Source organism: Zasmidium cellare, assembly GCF_010093935.1.
Source record: "Zasmidium cellare ATCC 36951 unplaced genomic scaffold M409scaffold_53, whole genome shotgun sequence".
Lineage (NCBI taxonomy): Eukaryota > Fungi > Ascomycota > Dothideomycetes > Mycosphaerellales > Mycosphaerellaceae > Zasmidium > Zasmidium cellare.
Genome location: NW_022986997.1, coordinates 145505 through 166430, shown reverse-complemented (window position 1 = coordinate 166430; position 20926 = coordinate 145505). Strand labels below are relative to the sequence as shown.

The 20926-nt window shown below is 52.3% G+C and overlaps 11 protein-coding genes across 11 annotated transcripts; 5 read left to right on the top strand and 6 right to left on the bottom strand.

The window, feature by feature from the left end:
- Positions 1 to 714: 714 nt before the first annotated feature.
- M409DRAFT_60386 (uncharacterized protein) lies at positions 715 to 1596 on the top strand (the record flags this gene model as incomplete). The annotated part of the gene is made up of 2 exons (XM_033814461.1): positions 715 to 1026; positions 1060 to 1596. The coding sequence occupies 2 exons, from the start codon at positions 715 to 717 to the stop codon at positions 1594 to 1596; spliced, it is 849 nt and encodes a 282-aa protein (XP_033660874.1).
- Positions 1597 to 1722: 126 nt separating this feature from the next.
- On the bottom strand, positions 1723 to 2280 carry M409DRAFT_60385 (uncharacterized protein; the record flags this gene model as incomplete). Its single annotated transcript, XM_033814460.1, has 1 exon — positions 1723 to 2280. The coding sequence occupies one exon, from the start codon at positions 2278 to 2280 to the stop codon at positions 1723 to 1725; it is 558 nt and encodes a 185-aa protein (XP_033660873.1).
- A 1805-nt stretch (positions 2281 to 4085) lies between these two features.
- M409DRAFT_60384 (uncharacterized protein) lies at positions 4086 to 4587 on the top strand (the record flags this gene model as incomplete). The annotated part of the gene is made up of 2 exons (XM_033814459.1): positions 4086 to 4400; positions 4453 to 4587. The coding sequence occupies 2 exons, from the start codon at positions 4086 to 4088 to the stop codon at positions 4585 to 4587; spliced, it is 450 nt and encodes a 149-aa protein (XP_033660872.1).
- Positions 4588 to 4795: 208 nt separating this feature from the next.
- Positions 4796 to 6128, bottom strand: M409DRAFT_70714 (uncharacterized protein; the record flags this gene model as incomplete). Its single annotated transcript, XM_033818861.1, has 2 exons — positions 4796 to 5644; positions 5697 to 6128. The coding sequence occupies 2 exons, from the start codon at positions 6126 to 6128 to the stop codon at positions 4796 to 4798; spliced, it is 1281 nt and encodes a 426-aa protein (XP_033660871.1).
- A 100-nt stretch (positions 6129 to 6228) lies between these two features.
- M409DRAFT_29593 (uncharacterized protein) lies at positions 6229 to 6819 on the bottom strand (the record flags this gene model as incomplete). Its single annotated transcript, XM_033809543.1, has 1 exon — positions 6229 to 6819. One exon carries the CDS (start codon positions 6817 to 6819, stop codon positions 6229 to 6231), a length of 591 nt encoding a protein of 196 aa, XP_033660870.1.
- Positions 6820 to 7227: 408 nt separating this feature from the next.
- On the bottom strand, positions 7228 to 8224 carry M409DRAFT_70713 (uncharacterized protein; the record flags this gene model as incomplete). The annotated part of the gene is made up of 3 exons (XM_033818860.1): positions 7228 to 7388; positions 7452 to 8024; positions 8080 to 8224. 3 exons carry the CDS (start codon positions 8222 to 8224, stop codon positions 7228 to 7230), a joined length of 879 nt encoding a protein of 292 aa, XP_033660869.1.
- Positions 8225 to 8692: 468 nt separating this feature from the next.
- On the top strand, positions 8693 to 9733 carry M409DRAFT_70712 (uncharacterized protein; the record flags this gene model as incomplete). The annotated part of the gene is made up of 2 exons (XM_033818859.1): positions 8693 to 8737; positions 8783 to 9733. The coding sequence occupies 2 exons, from the start codon at positions 8693 to 8695 to the stop codon at positions 9731 to 9733; spliced, it is 996 nt and encodes a 331-aa protein (XP_033660868.1).
- Positions 9734 to 10643: 910 nt separating this feature from the next.
- M409DRAFT_60381 (uncharacterized protein) lies at positions 10644 to 11743 on the top strand (the record flags this gene model as incomplete). The annotated part of the gene is made up of 3 exons (XM_033814458.1): positions 10644 to 11030; positions 11084 to 11568; positions 11623 to 11743. The coding sequence occupies 3 exons, from the start codon at positions 10644 to 10646 to the stop codon at positions 11741 to 11743; spliced, it is 993 nt and encodes a 330-aa protein (XP_033660867.1).
- A 571-nt stretch (positions 11744 to 12314) lies between these two features.
- Positions 12315 to 14051, bottom strand: M409DRAFT_60380 (uncharacterized protein; the record flags this gene model as incomplete). Its single annotated transcript, XM_033814457.1, has 3 exons — positions 12315 to 13010; positions 13065 to 13853; positions 13914 to 14051. The coding sequence occupies 3 exons, from the start codon at positions 14049 to 14051 to the stop codon at positions 12315 to 12317; spliced, it is 1623 nt and encodes a 540-aa protein (XP_033660866.1).
- Positions 14052 to 16450: 2399 nt separating this feature from the next.
- M409DRAFT_60379 (uncharacterized protein) lies at positions 16451 to 18879 on the top strand (the record flags this gene model as incomplete). The annotated part of the gene is made up of 2 exons (XM_033814456.1): positions 16451 to 18810; positions 18873 to 18879. The coding sequence occupies 2 exons, from the start codon at positions 16451 to 16453 to the stop codon at positions 18877 to 18879; spliced, it is 2367 nt and encodes a 788-aa protein (XP_033660865.1).
- A 601-nt stretch (positions 18880 to 19480) lies between these two features.
- Positions 19481 to 20638, bottom strand: M409DRAFT_60378 (uncharacterized protein; the record flags this gene model as incomplete). Its single annotated transcript, XM_033814455.1, has 4 exons — positions 19481 to 19579; positions 19629 to 19756; positions 19812 to 20013; positions 20489 to 20638. The coding sequence occupies 4 exons, from the start codon at positions 20636 to 20638 to the stop codon at positions 19481 to 19483; spliced, it is 579 nt and encodes a 192-aa protein (XP_033660864.1).
- Positions 20639 to 20926: the final 288 nt, after the last annotated feature.

Below are 20926 nucleotides of genomic sequence, written 5' to 3'. Positions count from 1 at the left end.
TGTTATTTTTGCTACAGAATTACGCATCAGATTGCTACATACGTAGGTTGGGCCTGCTTCATGCTGTAAAATAGGAATTCGGCAGCTTTGGAAACATTTGAAACGTAACGTCCCTCCCCACGTCGAGAGCCACCCGTCGTCGCGAGCCACAAATGCAGTCTGAACCTTTTGACATCGCCCACTTTGCATATCCGAGTATGTCGTGCACATTCCGGTGATGTATAGCTAATTCTGCACTTGCTTGCCGTCGATTCGCAAAAAGGTAACATTCGGTACATTGCTATCCATTATGTGGTAGTGGACCGGAGGCGGCAAGAGTTTGTTTCTCATGATCCCTAATTGCTCGGCCTGGGAAATCCCGAGTACGATGATGTTGCCCTGTACGTACCACTTGCTTACCAATGGCATCTCCTCTCACAGTCTGCAGCTTGAGCGTAGTACTCCTCTATTGCTGGATCTGGAGAACGCAGGGCGTGGCCAAGCCACCAATGATTCATCAGCAATTGCTATCCTGGCCTTCATGTCTCACCCACCTGAGGTCGAACTACACCACACAGACCTGCGTGCGGAATTATTGCGGATCAAGTCTGCAACCTCACCGTCAAGTCTACCCTTAGTCCACAATGAAAGGTGCAGTCTCTGGAGAGCATATAAATCTGGACGCATCGTCGCACGGCAAGTCGTTGTCATCGTACTAGGCCCGGTCAATAAATCATGGCAGCCACGCTTGCCCCTTTGTCAAATCAATCGACACTGCTGTCCGGACAACGAATTGCTTATGGGAAACACGGTCAGGGAACTCCGGTAATCTTAGTGCATGGAACACCTACAGCATCTCTCATCTGGCGGAACGTCGTGCCGTCGCTCGTGCATGCTGGATTCGAGGTGTACACTTTCGATCTGCTCGGCTACGGCCTGTCCGAGCGCCCAAGAGACCCTTCCGTGGACACTTCAATCACCGCGCAAGTCTCCGTCCTGGAAGGCTTGCTGAAAAACTGGGAACTTGAGCAGAAGAAGTTTCATATTGTGGGCCATGATATTGGTGGTGCTATCGTTTAGCGGTTCGCAATCCTTTCCCCTGGGCGTGCGAACATTGTATCCATCGCCATGATCGATTGCGTTAGTTTCGACAGCTACCCCTCAGCACTCACTCTACAGATGATGCAACGAGGATTTGAGAGTCTCCTGCGGGCATCAGATCAAGACCATAGGGCACATTTCCGAGAATGGCTACTATCTGCAGTACACAACAAGGCCGAATTCGAACAAGGAGCTCTCGGGGCGTATATCGACTACATATCTGGTCCTATCGGCCAGCCTAGCTTAGTGCAGCATCAGATCAAACACTACGATCCCAAGCACACACTAGAGGTTTCTGAGCGCTACCACGAATTGGCGCAGTTCCCGATAAAGCTGATTTGGGGAGAGCACGACGCCTGGCAGAAATTACCATGGGCTTATCGTCTGCAGAGTGCGATTCCCGGAGCAAGTTTAGATGTTGTGCCAGAGGCCGGGCACTTCAGCATTGAGGATCGCCCCGAGGAAATCAACACAATTCTCAAGACACACTTCCAAAGCCTGGAACTTAGATCGTAGTCTGATGTTATATGTAGTGGGACTTGATTGAATTTCCACTGGCATACTCTCATATCTATTTCATTGCACCCTCCACAAGACGTCTTTTCAACATCCACGGCATTCAACACCTCATCTCGCACAAACTTAGCACGACCTGTGGTCAACCCCATCGCTCGTCTGCAACCAGATCGTGAACCTGTTCTCATAGTTCGTCTCATCGCCATACCCAAGAGCCTGCAAGCACTCAATCTGCTCCGTGTTCATGTAATCGATCATGGAGTCGAAAATGCCCACCCAGTCGTTATCCGAGTCCGGGTTGTTGGCATCATGGTAATCAAAACCCGGGTAAGACTCGACGTTGTAAGCCGTTACGGTAGAGTCTCGGATGGCTAGCCCATCCCTCCTCTCGGAAGACGGAGCAGACACCGAGGCAGGGTAGGGAGCCGGCATGTTGCTGCTCCAGGCGGCCTTGACGTTGGCGATGATGAGTGCGGCGGTTGGGGCGGCGATGCTGGCAACGATTCCCAGGCCGGCTTTACCGATGCATGTTAATCCAGCTGGAGTGCTGTACAGAAGGTAAGCGCCGTCGGGGCATCCAGCGAGAGCCTTTCTTTCAGCAATGGGCTTGGACTTTTCGTGTGGAGCGGTCCATGCGAGGGGTGCAAGGGAGAGCAGTGAAAGGATAGTCTTAGTACAGTACATTGTTCCGAGTCGCTGGTGTTGAACAATGAGTCTGTGAAGAAGGATCGATGAAGTGTGGGTGTCGAGGCGAAGTATGATCTAGGTGCGATGGCTGATGGGTGTTAGGGAGCTGTTCTAGACGGTGTTCATATGCATGAGGATATTGCTCCACGTGTTGGCTCAAGGGCTACCGATTCGATTCGAATGTATCTGTATGTATCACATGGCGAGGAAACAGATTCATTGCCAAACTGAGTGTCAATTGTGGACTCAATGGAACCTCAAACTGCTACGTTCTCCGCGGGCATAGCGACATCGAATGTCACATTGGATAGATGCCTGAACTGAAGACAAAGGATAAGCCTTCACAGTCTAAGGAGGATTGGAGCTTCCATCGTTCAAGACCTCGATGCCGGTGCTGCATGGATTTGGTGTTGGTCGTCTTGATCGGATAGTTGGAGTGTTCAGCCTCAGTTGCCATTTACCTGTAGATCTCTACTTTAGTGAGAGTGGTCCCGGATAATTTTCGATCTCAGTCCTGACGATTACTCGCTGCCTGTACATACAACCAACATCCACCAGTCGATCACGCCCAGCTCTCTTTTAGTTAGGAACTGGATGTGGTGAACCATCAGTCTAGCGTTGCGAGACGCACGCGGCTGAGAAATCTGGAAACTCAAGACCAGCGCTCTCTCCATTCCTCATCGTTGTGAGCTAAACCCTACAAGCCTACTTGGCAGCGTGGTAGATTCTTAAGTGGACTGCCAAAGCTGTGTTAGTCGATTCTTAAGTGGAGTGCCAAGGCTAGCCGGATTCTGAAAAGGATTGCCAAGGCTGTCTTGGCGAGAACTATGTGCCGTATAAGCAGTAGCCACACTAATGTTCTCGCGGATTGAGCTCCTACGAGCAGCCTGCCCATAAATCGGCCAACAGCGTGTTACTGGGCACCGTCTCCACCTCTACTCGCCGCCCCAACACTCATTCTTTGCCACAACATCGTTCATGTCCCCTAGAATATGCGTGTGCAAGTAGTCCAGAAACTCAGCACATCTCCAGATCCTCTACCCAGCTGCTTATCTAGCTCCCAAAGCTGACCACTCCTGACTCCGAAGTGTATCTGGGCACCTATAACCGAGGACTCGTACTTTACTTGGATAGCGCCTGGTAGATCGAAAGCTGAAAATCATCGACGGCAGGATCGTCCCGAATCGAAGCAGCGCCAAATAGCTGCAGGCCTTGAGGCCAAGCTACCTAACCACTAGCCCCAACCCAAGTCACCCCAGAAGCACGTGTGACCTAGATCCATCAATACCTACGACGATCGTTCCTAGATCGTATTGTAAATTATGTCAGTGGCATAGTTAGCGACAAAACTTTAAAGCTCTTTCCAATCCATCGCTCCTGATCACTAACTACCTGTTCGGTCGTTAGCCTATCCGACTGTCGAAGAAAGATGGCCCCTTCCGCGGCCTTGTGTTGCCTGATGACCTGTCGACGACTGTATCTCACCCCGTTGTCAAATTTAAGATGGACTTCAATGTAACCATAGGCCTTGGCATAGTCATAGAAATGAATACCGGAGGTTAGACTTCAATGCAGTCTTTGCAGGATTTATCGATCCACATACGGAGTGTTGGTGTTGGTTCACAACCTGGTGGTACAACCGCCAGGGGACGATGGGCGAAGAGCGGCACGTGGAGGGAAAGAGTGCCGATGAAGAGGGTATATAGCCTGACTCAGATCTGTTCGTTGTGGAAGATATCCAAGACATCAACACAAACCCCATCCACAACATCACCAGCAGATTCTCAGCCCCAAACACAACCATGTTCTCCAAGCCATTCGCCCTGCTCGCAGCAGCCCTGCTCGCAGTCACCAACACCTCCGCCCACCCCGTGGACCAATCGATCGATGCAAGCTACAGTGGTGTCGGCTGCGACAACATCATGCTCGCCCAGGACGAGACCGACACCGCGACCCAGAACCTCGAGTTCTACGGCCAAGGCAAAACAGTTTCGTTCTTCTCGTACGACGGAGACACCGTCGCCTTCTACTGCCAGTGGCGCACGGCGCCGAAGCTGGATGGCGCTTCGGCTGTGCATGCTTACCAGATGATCACGGATCAGTGCGGTCTGTACGGGGTATGTCGATTCTTGTTCATTAGATTGGAGCCTTGGGTGCTGACGATGGCAGGCTGGCTCTTACTCCGATAAGTCCATGGAGGACAGGACCTACTCGTACGGTTACACGAACTGGCGCACGATGGATTATTGCAATGTTCCGGCGGGCACTCGTATTACCAACCCGGATCAGACCTACAGCGCGTAAGGGCCATGCACGATCAGGAGGCAGCAGAGGCTCAGCATTGCTGGAAGCGAACAGGCTTGCGACTTCGAGATCAAAGCTGGCGGACCAGCATAACCACGCAGGGTCTTGTGACTGTCAGCACATCCTGTTGTTGACTCCATCTTCAAAAGCATATCAATCGACCGTCTCTACCGCATGTCCACCCGCATCATTTCTTTCCCTCCAACCATTATGTGGGAGCCATCTTTTCCCTAGCATTCTCATAACACACATCCAAGTCCTCATCCCAAACCCACTTCATCGCCGCTGCAATCCTCTCCCCGATGATCGGGCAGCACTCGTCAAATGTCAAATCGATCAAATCTTCCGTCTGACAATCATACGTATTGCCCACTTGTCGACTCGCAGCTTGGGCCTTCTGTGCTCGTGGAAGCCGAGCGGACTGGTAGAGATTTACCACACTTTGGAGGTCTGACAGCTCCGAAGTACCTGTGAAGTGGTCGCAGAGTGCTCGGCCTAGCACCCAGCCGTCCTCCATCGCTTGCCCTGACCCAGCTCCCATGTGAGGCAGCATCGAGTGGGCAGAGTCTCCCAGCAAGACCACTTTGCCGCCCATGAAGTGCCACTGATTCAACGGCTCCCGATCATTGATCCGCCACCTTGACGGCTTGCCAGCCATAAGACGTATGATCATCTGCACAGTCTCTTCGTGATCTGGGAAGTCCGCCTGAACATCAGCTCGCTCACATGTTGTCGTCCAGCTTTCGGCGAGCTTATCTGCTTCCGTCTCGGGTGTGTTGGTGAATGCGATGACGTTGAGCTCCCTGCCCTGCGAGATCGGGTAGACGAAAAAATGACTGTGCTTCGCAAGCCACATAGTGGCATAGTTTTCGTATGGCCATTTGGGTATTGAGGAGATGGGGATGATGTCGCGGTAGGCTATCTGACCTGAATAAGTAGCTTGGTCGGAAACGAACTGGCTTCTGATGGCCGAGTGGATGCCGTCGCAGGCGATGAGCATGTTAGCCTTGGCGGTCGTCCCATCAGCAAAGCTGATCTTGATTTTGTCGCCATATTCCTGCGCTAGCAATCAGCCATATCCATGATCGAAACAGCATTTGACTTCTCACCTCAACTTTCTGGCAAGTCTTCCCAGTATGCAGCCTGGCAGCGCTCCTCTCCTCAACCGCACTTTTCAGAACGTCCAACAACGCACTTCTCGAGCAAGATGCCAGTCTAATCGGACCGGGCTTCAGTGGTAAAGGCCACCGAAAGAGCTCTTCGCCATTGTCGTATCGCCTGAATACTGGACCAGAGGCTTTACCTTCGGGGTTCCCGGAAAGAGCATACAGTCGTTCTGCTAGGCCCATCTTATGTGCGAGACGTACTCCATTGATGCCAACACCGATGCCTGCCCCAATCTCCTTGTATTCTGCCGCCTGTTCGTAGACGTCGACTGAAATGAGTATACCTTGGCAGTGGTGGTTGAGGCACAGAGCGGCGAAGAGACCGCCAATACCGCCGCCGACGATGGCGATAGAGAAGTTCGATTCTGCAGACATGTGGCCGAACAGGAGAAGAGGTGCGCTTATGTTGTGAACAGGTGCTTGCTGATATATCTCACGAAGGATTCTCCAGCACTGCGTGCCGCTTCGAGCTAAATCAACGAGCGGCGATCCTGAATCCTTCCAAGATGGTCTTCCTCATCGGCTGACTGACGAATTCCAGAGTTCTTTGGTCTTTCCCTATACTTGACGAGAAGGAATTGTTTCGAGCCTCTTCTTCGGTAATCCAAGCATATTCTGAATGCTCCAGCGGGTCGATTGTAATCGGACTTCGGCCGTAGTCAACTTCGACCAGAAACGTTGTGACGGCCCAGTCGCTGCCCTCGTCGTCCGTAAAAATGAAAGTGCCGTGGATGCTTGCTCTGCCTGTTCTGTTCGCGGACAATCTGCTCTCGTCCGAATCACTGATCTCAATCGGACAGATGATACGTTCCGCCTGAAGACCGGTTTCTTCTCGAAGCTCTCGTATCGCTGTATCCGTGAGAGTCTTGTCAACACTTGAATCGGCACCACCTCCAGGTGTTTCCCATTTCAACGGAAAGGTATCTGTTGCTATCCGCCGAAGGATAAGAGTCTCTAGACTGCTTCCATCAACCTTTTGCCGAACGACCATAGCTCCGACAACGATGCCTGCTATTTGAGGATACTGCGTCCAGACCGCGCTAAGAGGCTGATCGAAAGCTTCCATGCTGGGTGTTCCTGGAGATCACAGTAGGGGCAAATAGTGAGCCGAGATGTTGTTGACTTGACGGTCGACGACCCTGTCAAACTCTTCTCAGCGTCATCAAAGCCGACGGCGGACCTCTGGTGATCCGATATCGCTGCATCAGAGCTTGAAGGTGTTCAGACATAGGCCCCTTAGTCAAACATCTCTATCGTTGGAAAACTCTCCGAGTACTTGAAGGGGCAATTGCAAACATAGCCCATATGGATTGCAAGAGATGCTGCTATAATTCGTTTCATTCTACCGAAATACCGACGATGGCGTTGAACACTAGCAATAGCCTCTTGAATTTCTGATGCCATCAGACCAGCCACCAGCCTCAGACTCTTCGACCATCTTCGAAATCGCTCTACATTGCATTTTCAGCTAGATTTACAAGACAACAGTCGTGGTCAGCAAAGCTGGGTTTGCGGCTATGCGCTCTTTCATTCCAAGGAGCTCGTCCACATCCCACTGCGCCCACACGAATCTGCCAGCCAGAAACTCTGCTTCGGGACTGGCGAGCCAAACAGCAAAGTCTCCGGGCAAGGTAACTATATCGTGTGATCAGGTTATTCGGTATTCCCATTTGCGAAGATGTGACAAGACCGGCTTACGATCTTCCCACTCGAAAGCCCCTTCAGGGGCCAGCTTTGCGACGCTTGTTGTGTAAATCACACCCGGATGGAAGGCTTGAATGGTAACATTTGTGTCGAGGTTCTCCGCAGCGAAATGCTGAACCAATTGGCTTGCGGCCGCTTTGCTCGGACCGTAGCCTACGTTGCCAGGACTGGTTATTTGACCAGCTGCAGAAGAGGTCAAGATGACTTGTCGCGGGCCTGACGACTCAACCGCGAGGAACTCTTTGATGATGTGAAAGGCGCCGACGACATTCGTATCGAAAGTCGCCTTGAAATCGTCGACAGTGACGTCCTTGCTTGGTACGAAGGGATGGCTCATGGCGGCATTGGGGACGAGAACGTCGATCTTGCCGACTTCCTTCATAATTGCAGAGATGCGGTCGTAGTCGGTGACGGAAGCCGCATAAGGTGTGACCTTGGTATTCGGGTACTTGGATTCGATGGCCTGCTTCGCCGTTTCCAGTGCGTCCTGTCGTCGTTGGATGAGGACAAGGCGTTCTACGCCTGCTTTTGCGAAAGACTCAGCAATGGCGAAGCCAATGCCAACAGCTGCAAACGTCAGAATGGTGAAGATGTAGCTTAGGGCCTATTCTGAATAACGCACCTCCGGCCGTGATCAATACTGTCTTGCCTTTTCCGTTCAGTGTGTTTGATGGCGAGATACGATCATACGTTGTTCGGTGATACGTCTTGATCTCAGTCGGTCTAACGTGAGTCCAGGTTGCGGGATCAATCTTCTGGGAGGACATGGTGATTGTGAGCTGAGGCAGATAGATAGGTTGGTAGTTATACGTGTACGAAGGAATGTCTTAGAACGATAGAATTGAGCAGCGCCTTTTATCTAGAAAATCGGTAGAGCTTAACATGTTTGATTGCCTAGCATTGCCAAGCCCAGGCTGATTGGATTACCAATGTATCCCAATTTAGAAAGTGGTCTATGGTGGCTGCATGCATTCTCAATGGACTACCCGATCGCGAACGTATCCCGAATGCGATTCATCAGCGAGGCTGGCTAGACCCCAGCCGGAACAAATTTGGAAACGATTGGTGTTACGGGATTTGTCACCCGCACTGCAGTTGTTCCGCAGACCGACATTAGTTCTTTGTTTTCAGGCTCATAGCTGCCAGAAATGGCCCGCAATCTTTCTATCATTTGCATGGGAATCGTACTCTTAACGGCACTGCTCTTTTCTAGAAGGATGTCAACCTCCACCAACATGGGTCAAAAAGCTGTCTTGCTGAAACAGAAGGCAATCTCTCTCGTGTCTTCCGACAATCATCCAATCCTCCGGCCTAGCGGATCGCAGCTCCTGGTTAAGGTGGCTGTAGCGGGCTTGAATGGCCATGATCAGATGGTGTGCGACATGGGGATCTTCTTGGGCAAGATCGGTCTCCCAGCGGTTCTGGCCAATGATGTTGTCGGGAAGGTAGTCACTGTCGGAAGCCATGTGACTACATTCCACAAAGGAGATCGAGTTGTTTCCCAAGCCGATTTTGGCTCTGGAACTCCGCAGAATGGCCTCCAGGAGTATGCAGTGTTAAACGAGCAATTCACCGCCAGAATTCCTGACAGTGTCACCGACGGCGACGCAGCAACGCTGCCAACAAACATCATTGCGTCGCTGGTCGCATTGTTTCACGACCTCCCAATCCCTGCTCCGTGGACGCAAGACGCCGAGGACTTCGATTACGCGGCGACAACATTGCTCATCATCGGGGGCGGCAGTGTCGCTGGTCGTTACGCAGTTCAACTGGCAAAGCTGGCTGGGATCGGTTGGATCGTCGTCGTCGGTGGGAAGGACGATAAACTCAAGGAGTATGGGGCGACTCATGTCATTGACCGCCATGGCAGCCAAGACGTGGTACTGGACCGCATTCGTCAGGTTGTTGGAGACGATCTCATCTATGCATATGACGTTGTCAACATGCCTGACGGCCAGCTGTTGGCTCTCAATGCCTTGTCCAGCCATACGAAGGGCTTTTTCACGAGGCTACTTCCAATGCCTATCGACGAATCCAAGGTACTTGGAAAAAAAGCTGGCTTCGAGGTGAAAAGTGTCCTGGGTATCTCCAGCGAGCGGCCGGAGCTGTGTCGCAAGTTCTGGAAGAGATTACCAGAGTATCTTGAGGAAGGAAAAATTGTTCTTATCCCAGAGGGTTATCCCGTGATATCTGGTTTGGATGCCGCGAAGATCAATGGAGTTTTGGACGGCTTTCAGAGACAGGAGACATTGAAACACGCCCACGTACACTTGTAGTTGAATGGTACCACGGTGCTAATATCAAGAGTTGCTGGCATGCATGTTGTTCCATTTTCTTGCCTCGGTGCCTGCTTGACTTTCTTATCCTGAGCCTCAGATGTAGGGAAGTGGTTAGGGCCAGGAGGGCATAGACACCTCAGTGTTAGCGCCTAGTGGTGAATAATATCCTTCCAGGCAGCAACACTATCCTCCAGTCTCGAGACAATGTCAAGACGAGACAGGAATGAGGACTGGTCCATGTCTCAATGTCATGCCGAAGTTCGAAGTCGTTCGTCAAGATATGGCAAGCGGCTGAGCAGGACTTGAGTCCGACCGGATTCTGGCTAGAAGCTGTTTAGCTATACTCATGATTGAGCACTGCGTGCTGAACATGACCACCGCCCGCCATTTTCACTGGCCCAATTCATGTTGAACGGGCCGTCGGCTAGAGTTTCAGCCTCAACCCTAACACTTGCTCCTCATTCTGTAGCCAAGAAAGCCACTTTTGACTAGGCTTTGACTAGGCTGTTTCTAGCATGTGGTGTCTATGGGCTTAGTAAAGAGCTCAGCCTAGACACTCTAGGCCAATCTGGTGCATTCGATTTCGTTGTTTAAGCAGCGCTTTGTCCACCCTGCCAAGCCCTCGCCCTCGGACACGGAGCAACCCATGTCGACAATATCAGCCCTGCTTTTGAATCATCGCTGTGATTATAATTGGGCAATGACAAATTCTAAGGTTCCTCAAGCAGGTCTCGCACAAGTCGCAATGCATATCTTCTATGCATGTTGAGGCACGTAGCGACTAGAAGATACACACGCACTCGCCACAGGTACATCTGTCATCTTTTCAACTACACTTAGTTCAGTCTCCTCGTCGCAGCCCCTCTTCAACGCTTCCACGCTCCTACAAACCACTTAAGACCCCAGCATGGCTGCCATGATACGGGACCGCATCAGTCCTCCAACAGACGTAAAACCTTCATTCAAGGGCCGGAACGTCCTGGTCACGGGCAGCAACGTCGGCATGGGATTCGAAGCTGCTGTCAAGTTCGCTGCCCTTGGTGCGGAACGGCTCATCCTCGGCGTCAGGTCTTTAAAGAAGGGCGAAGATGCCAAGGCAGAGATCGAGCGGCGAACTGGAAAGAAAGGTGTCGTGGAAGTATGGCGACTGGATATGGGCGACTATGAGAGTATCAAGGCTTTTGCTAAACGGGTGGACTCGGAGCTGGAGCATCTTGATGTTGCTTGTCTGAACGCAGGCGTGGCGCATTTCGAATATGAGACGAGCCAATATGGTTGGGATGCGACTCTACAGGTAGGACTAACTCTTCTGTTGTCTTGCCGCACAATGCTGATGAAATCGTCCAGATCAACACCATTTCGACAGCCCTGCTGAGCACTCTTCTGCTGCCCAAGTTGAAGGCAAGCAAGACTGGCGGCTCAGTTCCACTTCTACAACTTGTCAGCTCCAATGCTCATGTTTACGTCGCATCGGTCAAGGATGGAGCTCGCAAAGCAGATTCTCCTTTGCAGTTCTACAGCGACCGCGAGAACTTCAACGGGTTTCCGCAGTACGCCATCTCCAAGCTCTTCCTCCAGTTCGTCCAGGCTGGCCTGATCAAGTCCTTGGGACCCGTTGAGAAGGCAGGCGTCGAGGTGGTCACGATCTGCCCAGGCGCCACGAAGTCTACCCTGTCTCGAGACGACTTCTCCATCGCTGTTCGGCTCCTCTTGAAACTGTTTCAAGCTATTCTCAGGAAACCGACAGAGCAAGGAGCCAGAGTCTACATGGTATCTGCTGATATGGCAGGGAAGGGCCACGGCGGGTTCTACTCGTATGGCAAAATCCAGGAGTAGGTCACGACTATCTTCCTCACGTTTTCAGAAACCTGCTGACGAAGTGGTAGACCTGCAGCAACGCTCGTTGGGGTCGAAAACGAGAAGTTGCAAGAAAAGGTGTGGGAAGATGTGCTCAAAGCCCTCCGCAAAGACGAGCCGCAAGTCGATACATTTCTGGCTCACATTTGAGGAACCTAAAGAATGGACAAGCATGCTCCCCACTGAGATGACTCTTCAGTCTTGGATGGAGCATTGGTCCGAACCCACTACTTGTGGGCTTGTGCACGTTCGTTGTCAACTTTTCACTGTCGCAATGTACGTACAGATTCAGTTTCTCCGATGCAGTGCTGCTTTTAATAGTAATGTAAACATTGGCGTAAGCCAAGGATTGACTAGGCCTCGCCTCGTTCTTTGAGCCTGCCGTATAATCATCGTGCACACTTCCGAGAACGCAATATAGCCGTTGGGCTTGGACAGTCGCTGCGTGAGGGCAGGGGGTGAGATTTGAAATGTGGAAGAATGCGCACTTGTGACCGACAGTCAAAGAGGATGCAGATGTGGTCCAGGCAAGGGACGTTGTGTAGGCTAGAGCTAAGACTTCATCGCAACTCTCCGAGAGCAGTCAGAGACGTCGATGAGGTTAAGTCTATCAGAAAGAGGAATTTCATTGCAGAGCGTGAGCAGACCGACCAAGACCAACTTTAGTCTAGTATCACTCGTAAACTCATAACTGAGATATCATCCCATCCATCGACCCTCCTCATACCTTCTCAACCTGAACACTTTCCCCCTCCAATTTCCCCTTCTCCAAAACCCCCGTCCGCGCCGCTTGCCCAACATCCTCAATATCCCCAAAGTCCACCCCGCCAAACAGCTCATCCATCCTCTCCAAACTAATGCCCTTCGTCTCTGGCACAAAGAACCACGCAATAAGCACCATGCACACGCAGAAGCTACCAAAGATAAAGTACGTTCCGTAGCCATGATTCCCGACTGTAACAAGCATGACGGGCGTAGCGCGGGCGACGACGAGGTTGAAGAGCCATTGCGTTGCGGCTGCGAGAGCGACGTTCAGACCTCGCAGGCGGGAGGTGGGGATCTCCGAGACGTAGATCCAGCAGACGGGGCCCCAGCCGAATTGGAAGAAGGCCGCGAAGAGGTACACCATAACGAGGGCGACGTATCCTGCTGGAGAGACGGGTTCTCCAGTGACAGGTGGGTCGAAGCGGACGTAGAAGCCTAGGTAGAACATGGCGATGGCCATGGCAATGCCGGTCCAGACGAAGGACCAGCGGCGGCCGAGGGTGTCTGCGAGGAAGATGAGGAAGAGGCCGCAGGCGACCATTTTCACGATGCCGTAGATTCCGGTGGCGAAAAGGGAGTTGGAGTTGCCGGTTATGCCTAGGTTTGTGAAGATCGTAGGGGCGTAGTAGTTGATTGCGTTGGTTCCTGTCATCTAGATGGGGAGTTAGGATGAGATGTAGAGTATGGAGGGTAGGTATCACTTTACCTGCTGGCATATCATCAACACGATCGATAGGATTGCCCGCTTGCGATTGCTCGGCACAGTCCACATCTCCTTCACGATCGGCCAGAAACCCTTGCCTCCGTTGACGCTGTTCAACTCTTCTTCCAACTGTCTCTGCATCTCCAGCATCTCTGCTTGAACATATGGATGATCTTCGGGCAGCTTCCTCACATGCGCCAACGTCCTCGAAGACTCCTCCCAGCGGTCCGTCCTCGCAAGCCATCTGGGCGACTCATTACAGAGGAGCATGCCGATGAACAGCAGCGTCGGCGGAAGACACTGCATCGCCAGCGGAACCTGCCACTGACCATTGCCCTTGATATGCAGTTGAGAGCCGTAGTTAATCCAGAACGCCAACATGGCCCCCATGGTCTCGAACAGCTGATACAGTCCCACCAACATCCCCCTCGTCGCTCGTGGTGCATTCTCGGAGATATACGTTGGCGTCAACATCGTCGCAGCACCCAGTCCGAGCCCCTCCACGAACCGGCCTGCATACAAACACCCGAGATTCCCTGAACTCGCCGCTTGCATCATTCCTCCCAACGCAGCAAATAGAGCCGCACCAAGCAAGCCAGGTTTCCGGCCCCAGCGGTCTGAGCATGGGTTTGCGACGAGTGCACCGAGAAAAGCACCACACTGCATGACGGAGACGATGTTGGCGCTGAGATTTGCGTCGGCGAGTTTTGCATTCGCCTTGCCGAGTTTGGAGTACCCAAAGGCGGTTTCGAAGGTGGGAAGGGTGATGACGCCGCCGATGATGCCGATATCCTTGATACGAACTTGTTAGTGTATGTATGTGTTAGATAAAGACGACTGGGATTGATATACCATGCCAAACAGCGTCCCGCCGAAACATGAGGCACAGGCGAGGAGGAAGACCCGAAGATTGTAGATTTCGGGAGGGTCGACTTTCATGGCATCGTTGCGCACGATGCGCGAGAGGAGGCGGTAGCCGGCGCCTGCCATTTTGATCGAATGTCTCTTGGTCAGATTACAATGGAGAGGGAGACGAAAAAGAAGTCAAGATAGACTCAGCGAGGTTGAAGTAAGAAACACACCCATGCCGGAGCTTGTGGGGCTTGTCGGGTATTGGCACATGGCCAAGAGCACGTCTTGAGGCAGAATGCGAGGGAGGATTGGTTCGTATAGGACTGCATGTCGTCGATCAATGCTTGAAATGGTGTAGTGTTCGAGTTGTCGCATGGGGTGTGTGGGGTCCCCACGTTTGGGGGAGGTGGCATGTGGAGGAGGTTTGGGAGGATTTAGCCGGCGGGTAAACTTGCGGGGTACTTCACTTCACTTGTTGATGAGATATGAGAGGGTTTCGACTCAATATTCGTCCCTCGATCGTTTCCCAATCATGATCTGGACCTTTGATGATGTTGAACTCCTCCCAAAATTTCCCAACTTCCATTCTGTTGGGCGATTCACTGGATGCTCACCAAATGAAGCAGTCCAATCGCTGTCAATCCTGTCGGTGTAGTTCAGGCCGAATATTTCATCCGTTTGGGTTTCGGTCACTTTCAGCGTTTCTTTCCCGAACTTGGATCTGATCTGATGCCTTAATGTCTTGTACTCTGCTCTCTATGTCTCTGCTTCGATTGTGTCCTGTCGACAGCTTCGTTGCCTCTGAGTTCTTGTCCTTATATCTTCCGTCGACCCGTTCTTTCTTTCTTTTGCTTGGTAAGTAATTGCTTGCACCCTGCAACCAAAACAGCGCCCACTCTCCACTGCTCTGCCCCTGACACAACAGTATGTCGTGGATGCGATTGCGTAGCTCAGCGTGGAGATAGAGGAGAGGCAAGCGGGACAGCTCTAGCGGAAAATTTGGAAATGCGGTGGCCAACTCGGTAGGGGCACGAGCGACAGCGGTGCCAAGTGAAGAGAAACGCTTCATACCGGGCGTACTTTCATGCTGCGGTATTTTTGCTGATGTAAGCGTGTACAACGGGCTCCATTCTAATTCAAAACAGGATGCAGAGTCCGCTCAGCGAAGCAACGGAGGGCGCAGAAGCAACGGAGAACGCAGTCGATGGCGCTACCGACTCTAGCCACGACGCAGTGGGCGCTCGACGCGAATCGACTCCAGCTCAACGCGAACGGCGACGACATAAGAGATAGAATTAGTAAAGCTGTAGCAGAAGCTATCGAGCGTACTAAAAGTGCAGACAAAGCTGCGCATTTCCGTCACGTATACGTCTTTCTCGTGATGCTAATACCCTTTTCGGCTCTAAGGTGAAGAAGTCGACCCCTACTACGAAGTCTACGAGCTGCAAGACGCAGAAACGTGCCAAGACCCAGAAGTTGTTGCTCCTATTCAGAAGAGTTCGTCAGGGACCCAGACAGCGTGGTGGAGGCTTGAGAGGGGAGCTCACGCCCGCATTGCTTCCGCGTCGTCGCCTCGAGCATGTCAACACAACAGAAGATGTCCGCTACAAGGCGAGACAGCTGGAATTATGAGTGCATTCCATGTACCGTAAGATAGTTCCACATAGAAAGCAGGCGCCCATGTCTAACGACAGCAAGGCGCCGAGAGGCTCGTCGGTCTTGAAATCGGCGGGAGTATGGCTCCAATGGTCACATGTGATCGGGGCGGATCTTCCTGTATCTGTCTGTGTGTGTAGTGCATGTTATACAAGAAGGTGACGCCGCAAGCCAGTGTCGTAGTCGTGTCGAGAGGTGATACCGTAACGAAGATTTGGGTGCCTCACGGGTCGGGCTCCAAGTCAGCAACTAACACCCGGGCAGTCGCCGTAGTGGTCAGCCAGCCAGCCTATAACATTCCGACCTGTTCCTTACCATGCTCATTTCCATCAAGATTATAGACTGATATCGTTCCCACGGGCCCCTGTCGTGGATCATCCGAAGCGCTAGTCACTCACTTGCTTCACTTGTTAACAACATCTCTCTCAGAGCAGCTACCATAGCACTCTCATAATCACCGGATTGATTCCATGGATATGCACCAAGCCCCGGAGAACGAGCGCCATTTGTGGCGGTATAACATCCGCAGCGAAAGACAAAACCGATCTACCGTCCATGAAATACTACGAGGGTCATTACTACCCTTACATCTCACTTGTACCTCCGCATTTTCATTCACTCGCCCAAATAGCTTATCGCGGCTTGGCAGAAGCTTACTCGGCTGGGCGGCATGCTAGTCAGCATCCAGCTTCCCAAACGGGTATAATCGACGCCGATGACGGCATGACAGCTTGCGCGGCCCACCAAACAAGACCTGTATCGCCACACTCACGTCCATCGTTCAGCTCGACGACATCATGGAATCTCTGGAATCATACGACCAAAATATCTCAAATCATCGCATGACAATACGACAAATTTCCGGCGATTGAGGCACAGTAATGAACGGACAACGAGCGGATCCTGCGCTTCAGGCGTGGGCACAGCCGCAATTGAGAGACTTTCTGCCCTTGGAGGATGAGCAGCTGGAACAGATAATAGCGTATGCGGCGACGCTTTCTGGTGCTGAAATCATTGATCATTTCACCGAACTCTTGGGAGACAGTCAGGAAGTCGTACAATTTGCGATTGAATTTAAGCAACGCAAGGCAGAGATGGCGGCAACGGATATATCGAAACATTCTCATGATGTGAAGATACCGAATGGCGCTGGAACCGAGAAAGGTGGGAGTCGAGACTCCAAGCTGGAGCCCGTTCAAAACGGGCAATCGCCATCAAACAACGGCGAGAAAGCACCACCGCCGACTTCAAACAAGGTCGCACCGCCAACAGGAGCTCCACCGGCGTATGCACCTCCTGCAGGACCTCCACCTGGACCAGGAGCAGACAGACGCAATATCCGGAATCACACCAACCAGGTCATCGAGGCAGGCAAACTGCGAGCGCGAGACGAACAAGAGATGCAGCAAGCACTTCAATCATTGCAGTACCAATACCGAATTTACAATAGCGACATCGAACCAGAGCACGAGTCTGACTTCTACTGCGGGTGTCCAATCCATCAGTACAAGCGGCGCAAGTGGAACCGATACGGCGTTCAACGGGAGTGGTCGAAAGCGGTGATGTATCCAGGCGAGAAGGCATACGACGACAACACCATGTACGGCAAAAACCAACTCTTCAGTGGCAACCCTTATACCTTCCGTGTGGTATCTCCTTATGGCTACTGGCAGAATACATGGGCTCCTCCGGCTCCGATACCTGGCTACTACACTCGATCGCTGATGCAGACGATTGAGTTGAACAATGCACTAAATCGGGAGGCACAGGCCAGTATCAACAAGAAGGAGCCGAAGCATTCAATCTGGGAAGAGAATCAACTGGAGGGTGCTCTTGGCAGGATGAACATCAGCGACGAGAAGCGGAGAAGCCTGGTTCCTACTGATGCTTCTTCTTCAGCCCGGCCAGAGCCAAAGTCGAGATTATCAAGCTTTCGCAAGACTCTTGGGATCAAGTCGTCTGACGAAAGAACCATTGGCAAAGCTGAGAAAGCTGTTGGTCATGGAAGCGACGTTCGAAGTTCCATTCTGCGGGAGGAACAAGGACGGTGGCCCGACGAACTGACACAAGCTCTCGTCACTGCCTATCAGCAACACATGGGCATGTACGGCAAGATTGCCGATCTTCGAAATCGAAGTCCCATCCAATATCTGCATCTTCTTCGAGCTGGATACTTCGAGCCAATACCGGTGGCATGGGCGAATGATCCCTCGAATCCTCTGAAGTTCAGCATTGAAGCGGCCGCCGGTTGGAGAGGCATCACGCCTGCGTGGAGAGGCTACGAAGATACAGCTGAAGAGAGATTGTACTGGGTGCTGAATCATCGCGAGGGAGCTCATGTTGTGTCAAGACTGAAGCCTGACTACATCTCTGAGATGAGGATGGCACAGGAACGAATGGCCAAAGCAGTCCCGCCGCCACCAGACTACTACTCAGCCACTGATCAGTGTCACATCCAGCATACCTCAGCCGGCTACTCGAAGCAAGTCATGCCTGCACCGCTGCGACTAGAAGACCGGCCAGAGACTGCTACAGACGACACAATGATCCTCCTCGATGTCTCTGGCTCTATGGACTTTGACCCAGTCCGCCCCATCTACAACGAATATCTAGTCACCGGCTGGTCAAGATCAACCCAACCCAAAAACAAAGACGTCGCCCACGCCATCATCCGCCGCTTCACCGACGCCATGGAAAACCACGACCACCAGTTCCAAGGCTACGACCTCGTCACCTTTGCCAACAACGCCCGCCATATCGGTACTATCAACCACCAGAACTTCGATCAGATGTGGCGGAACGTCCGACTGGGTGGTGGAACGAGAGTGATGACTGGCTGGCAGAAAGTCAAGGAACTTCATTTCCAGAAACACTCCGAGTCCGCCTCCCACCACCCCATCTACGGCTGGCAAGCTGGTCCTGAGACGCCCATGCTCCGTCTGCTGCTCCTTCTGGACGGTGAAGCAACGGATATGGACGAGTTCGAGCTCGATCTCCTCGGTCTCTCCTGGGCACACGTAACGATCTTCCTCATTGGCGTCGACGGCTGTCCGCACCACCATCGTCACGCGAACGAGTTGCAGAGGATCAGCGATGTCAACCATCACGTCAGCTTCGTCGATGCGCAGGGAAACTGTCCGGAAAGGTTCGTCACGCACGAGTTGTTGAAGAGACATTTAGGATATGAGATTAGTATGAGTGAGTTTGAGACCATGGAGGAGCTGCCAGCGTACTCAGAGACGTGAGTGAAATGTACTGTATATTGTTATGATATGTAGCGTAGTTACTTGACAGCGTTTGTAGTGGATAGTTTCACCCTTCAGCCAGCCCGACCTCACCCCAAGCTTGCCCTCTATCAACAACACAACCCGAGAAACATAACCTCACAACCGACATTCATCTCCATCGAAACACGACAGTCCACACCATCAAATGGCCCCTCCAACAATCACTCCCTTCCCCCGATCTCGGGGATACACCTCCAGTCCTAGGAGAGGTTACTTCGGCCCGCACGACTCTCGCTTCCCTGGGTACCGTGGCGTGCTGGAGAATCACTGGTAGCCTCTGGATCGCGTGGATGCGGGCTCACCTGCGGATTTTGCGAGAGCGTATTACGCGGGGAGATGGGATGGGGACGCGGGCGTGAATCGGTTTCGCGCGATGCAGCAGCAGTGGATGGGTCTTCAAGAGGGAAGTGAGCGGCGTTTGCTGGCGGGGTTTCTCTGAAGATATGAATAGGACTGGGGGTATGGAAGGACGACGAGGAGCTTGGACGGGGATGTTGGAATGGAGATACAAGGGGAATTGGATGAGGTCGGGTTTATTTTGCTCTCTACGCAAGGGCGACGGCGCCGGCTACTTCACATCGTCACGCAGAGCATTCTGGGCTCTAGATTCACTTGGCTGAATGCCTAGATCTCCTTCTCAACATCCCTCTCAACTCGCTGCCCGCGGCGTCTCCTCCCGACCCAAGGCGAGATACCATATGGCTTCTTACCTGGATCGATCGTCTACATTTCACATCAGCAAGGACCTACACAAGAGCAAAACGGGCCTCACCCAAGCCTGACAACCATTCCGTCCAAAATACCTCGTCCCTTCACCCCTAGGTCCACCCCCGAGGCAAACCTCGCCCAACTGCCTCGTACAAACGTCCTTGGAGACGGGCTGAACGGGAGAGCATTTACCTATAACGCACATCAATAAAACCTTCCTCGCCTCATCATCAAGCATTGTACGTACCAGTAACCTTGATCGTCCCGTAACCCACCGGACCCCACTTGAGACCGGTGCTGGCGTACTCAGAGGGAACGGTAAAGTCACGGCCGCAGAATGACCGGATTGCGTCAGGCAGCCAGATGTTCTTGGACTGGCACATGGAGAGGGCTGTGGCTGCTTCGGTCGTGGCGGCTAGGCCGAGGAAGACGGCTAGGAGGTTGGTGAGCTGCATGTTTGATGTTGTTGTATGACGGTGATTGGCTTGTGGTTCTTGCTATGTCGTGGTTGGATTGCACGGAAGGGGTTGGGAACTTGAGGCCTCATACGTATATGTGGACAAAGACGGGGCCTTGGCAGAAAGTACAATATCAAGAGTAGTAGTGAGGTCAGACGACCGCAAGCATAACGAATGTCTGCCGTTCGCCCCTGTCTTCCCCATACTCGATGCCCATAATTGCCCCTTCCCGGAAGCCAGTTCGTGGTCTTTACTTGTAGTCAGCAGTAAAGATTGCAGTCCCAATTGCCAGAATCCCGTTTGTCTTGTCGGCTTCGTCTGCTACGCTGGTCCTGACACCGATAGTAGGAAGATGGAGGACTGGGGTCCCAACTCGGAACAGTCGTGTCTGGGAGAGTCTCTTGTCCGCGGGGCATCCAGTCAAATCAGCATTGCCTTCTCGTCAACGAGTTCATACCAGACTTACTCGTTTCCGGGGATGCCAGTAGGCCACAACGTGGGGCCAGTTGGAGAACAAAGACCCAAGAGTGTTCAACAAAAGCCGGATCTCTTTCGCGGCGGCCTGGACAAAGAAGGTTCCACTGGGGCTTCTGAATGATACTTCGTAGCCAGGCATATTGGCAAAGATGACCTGGCACCGTCCTACATAGTTGATTGATAAGATCCGATAGGTATCGACGTAGTGGTTTCCCCGCTTGCTCATTCTTCAGCTATTCTTGATCTATTGCCCACCCGACAGAGGCGTCAGGGGCGTGGATCAAGTCTAGCGCATGCATGTCTTGGAGAGACAGTGTGACGTTTTTTATTTGGCAAATGGAGAAAACGGGTAGCCTGACCTTCTGTAGGAATGTTGTACGGTGCCTGCACCTGTTAAACTCACCCCTGAATTTTCTGTGAATCTTCA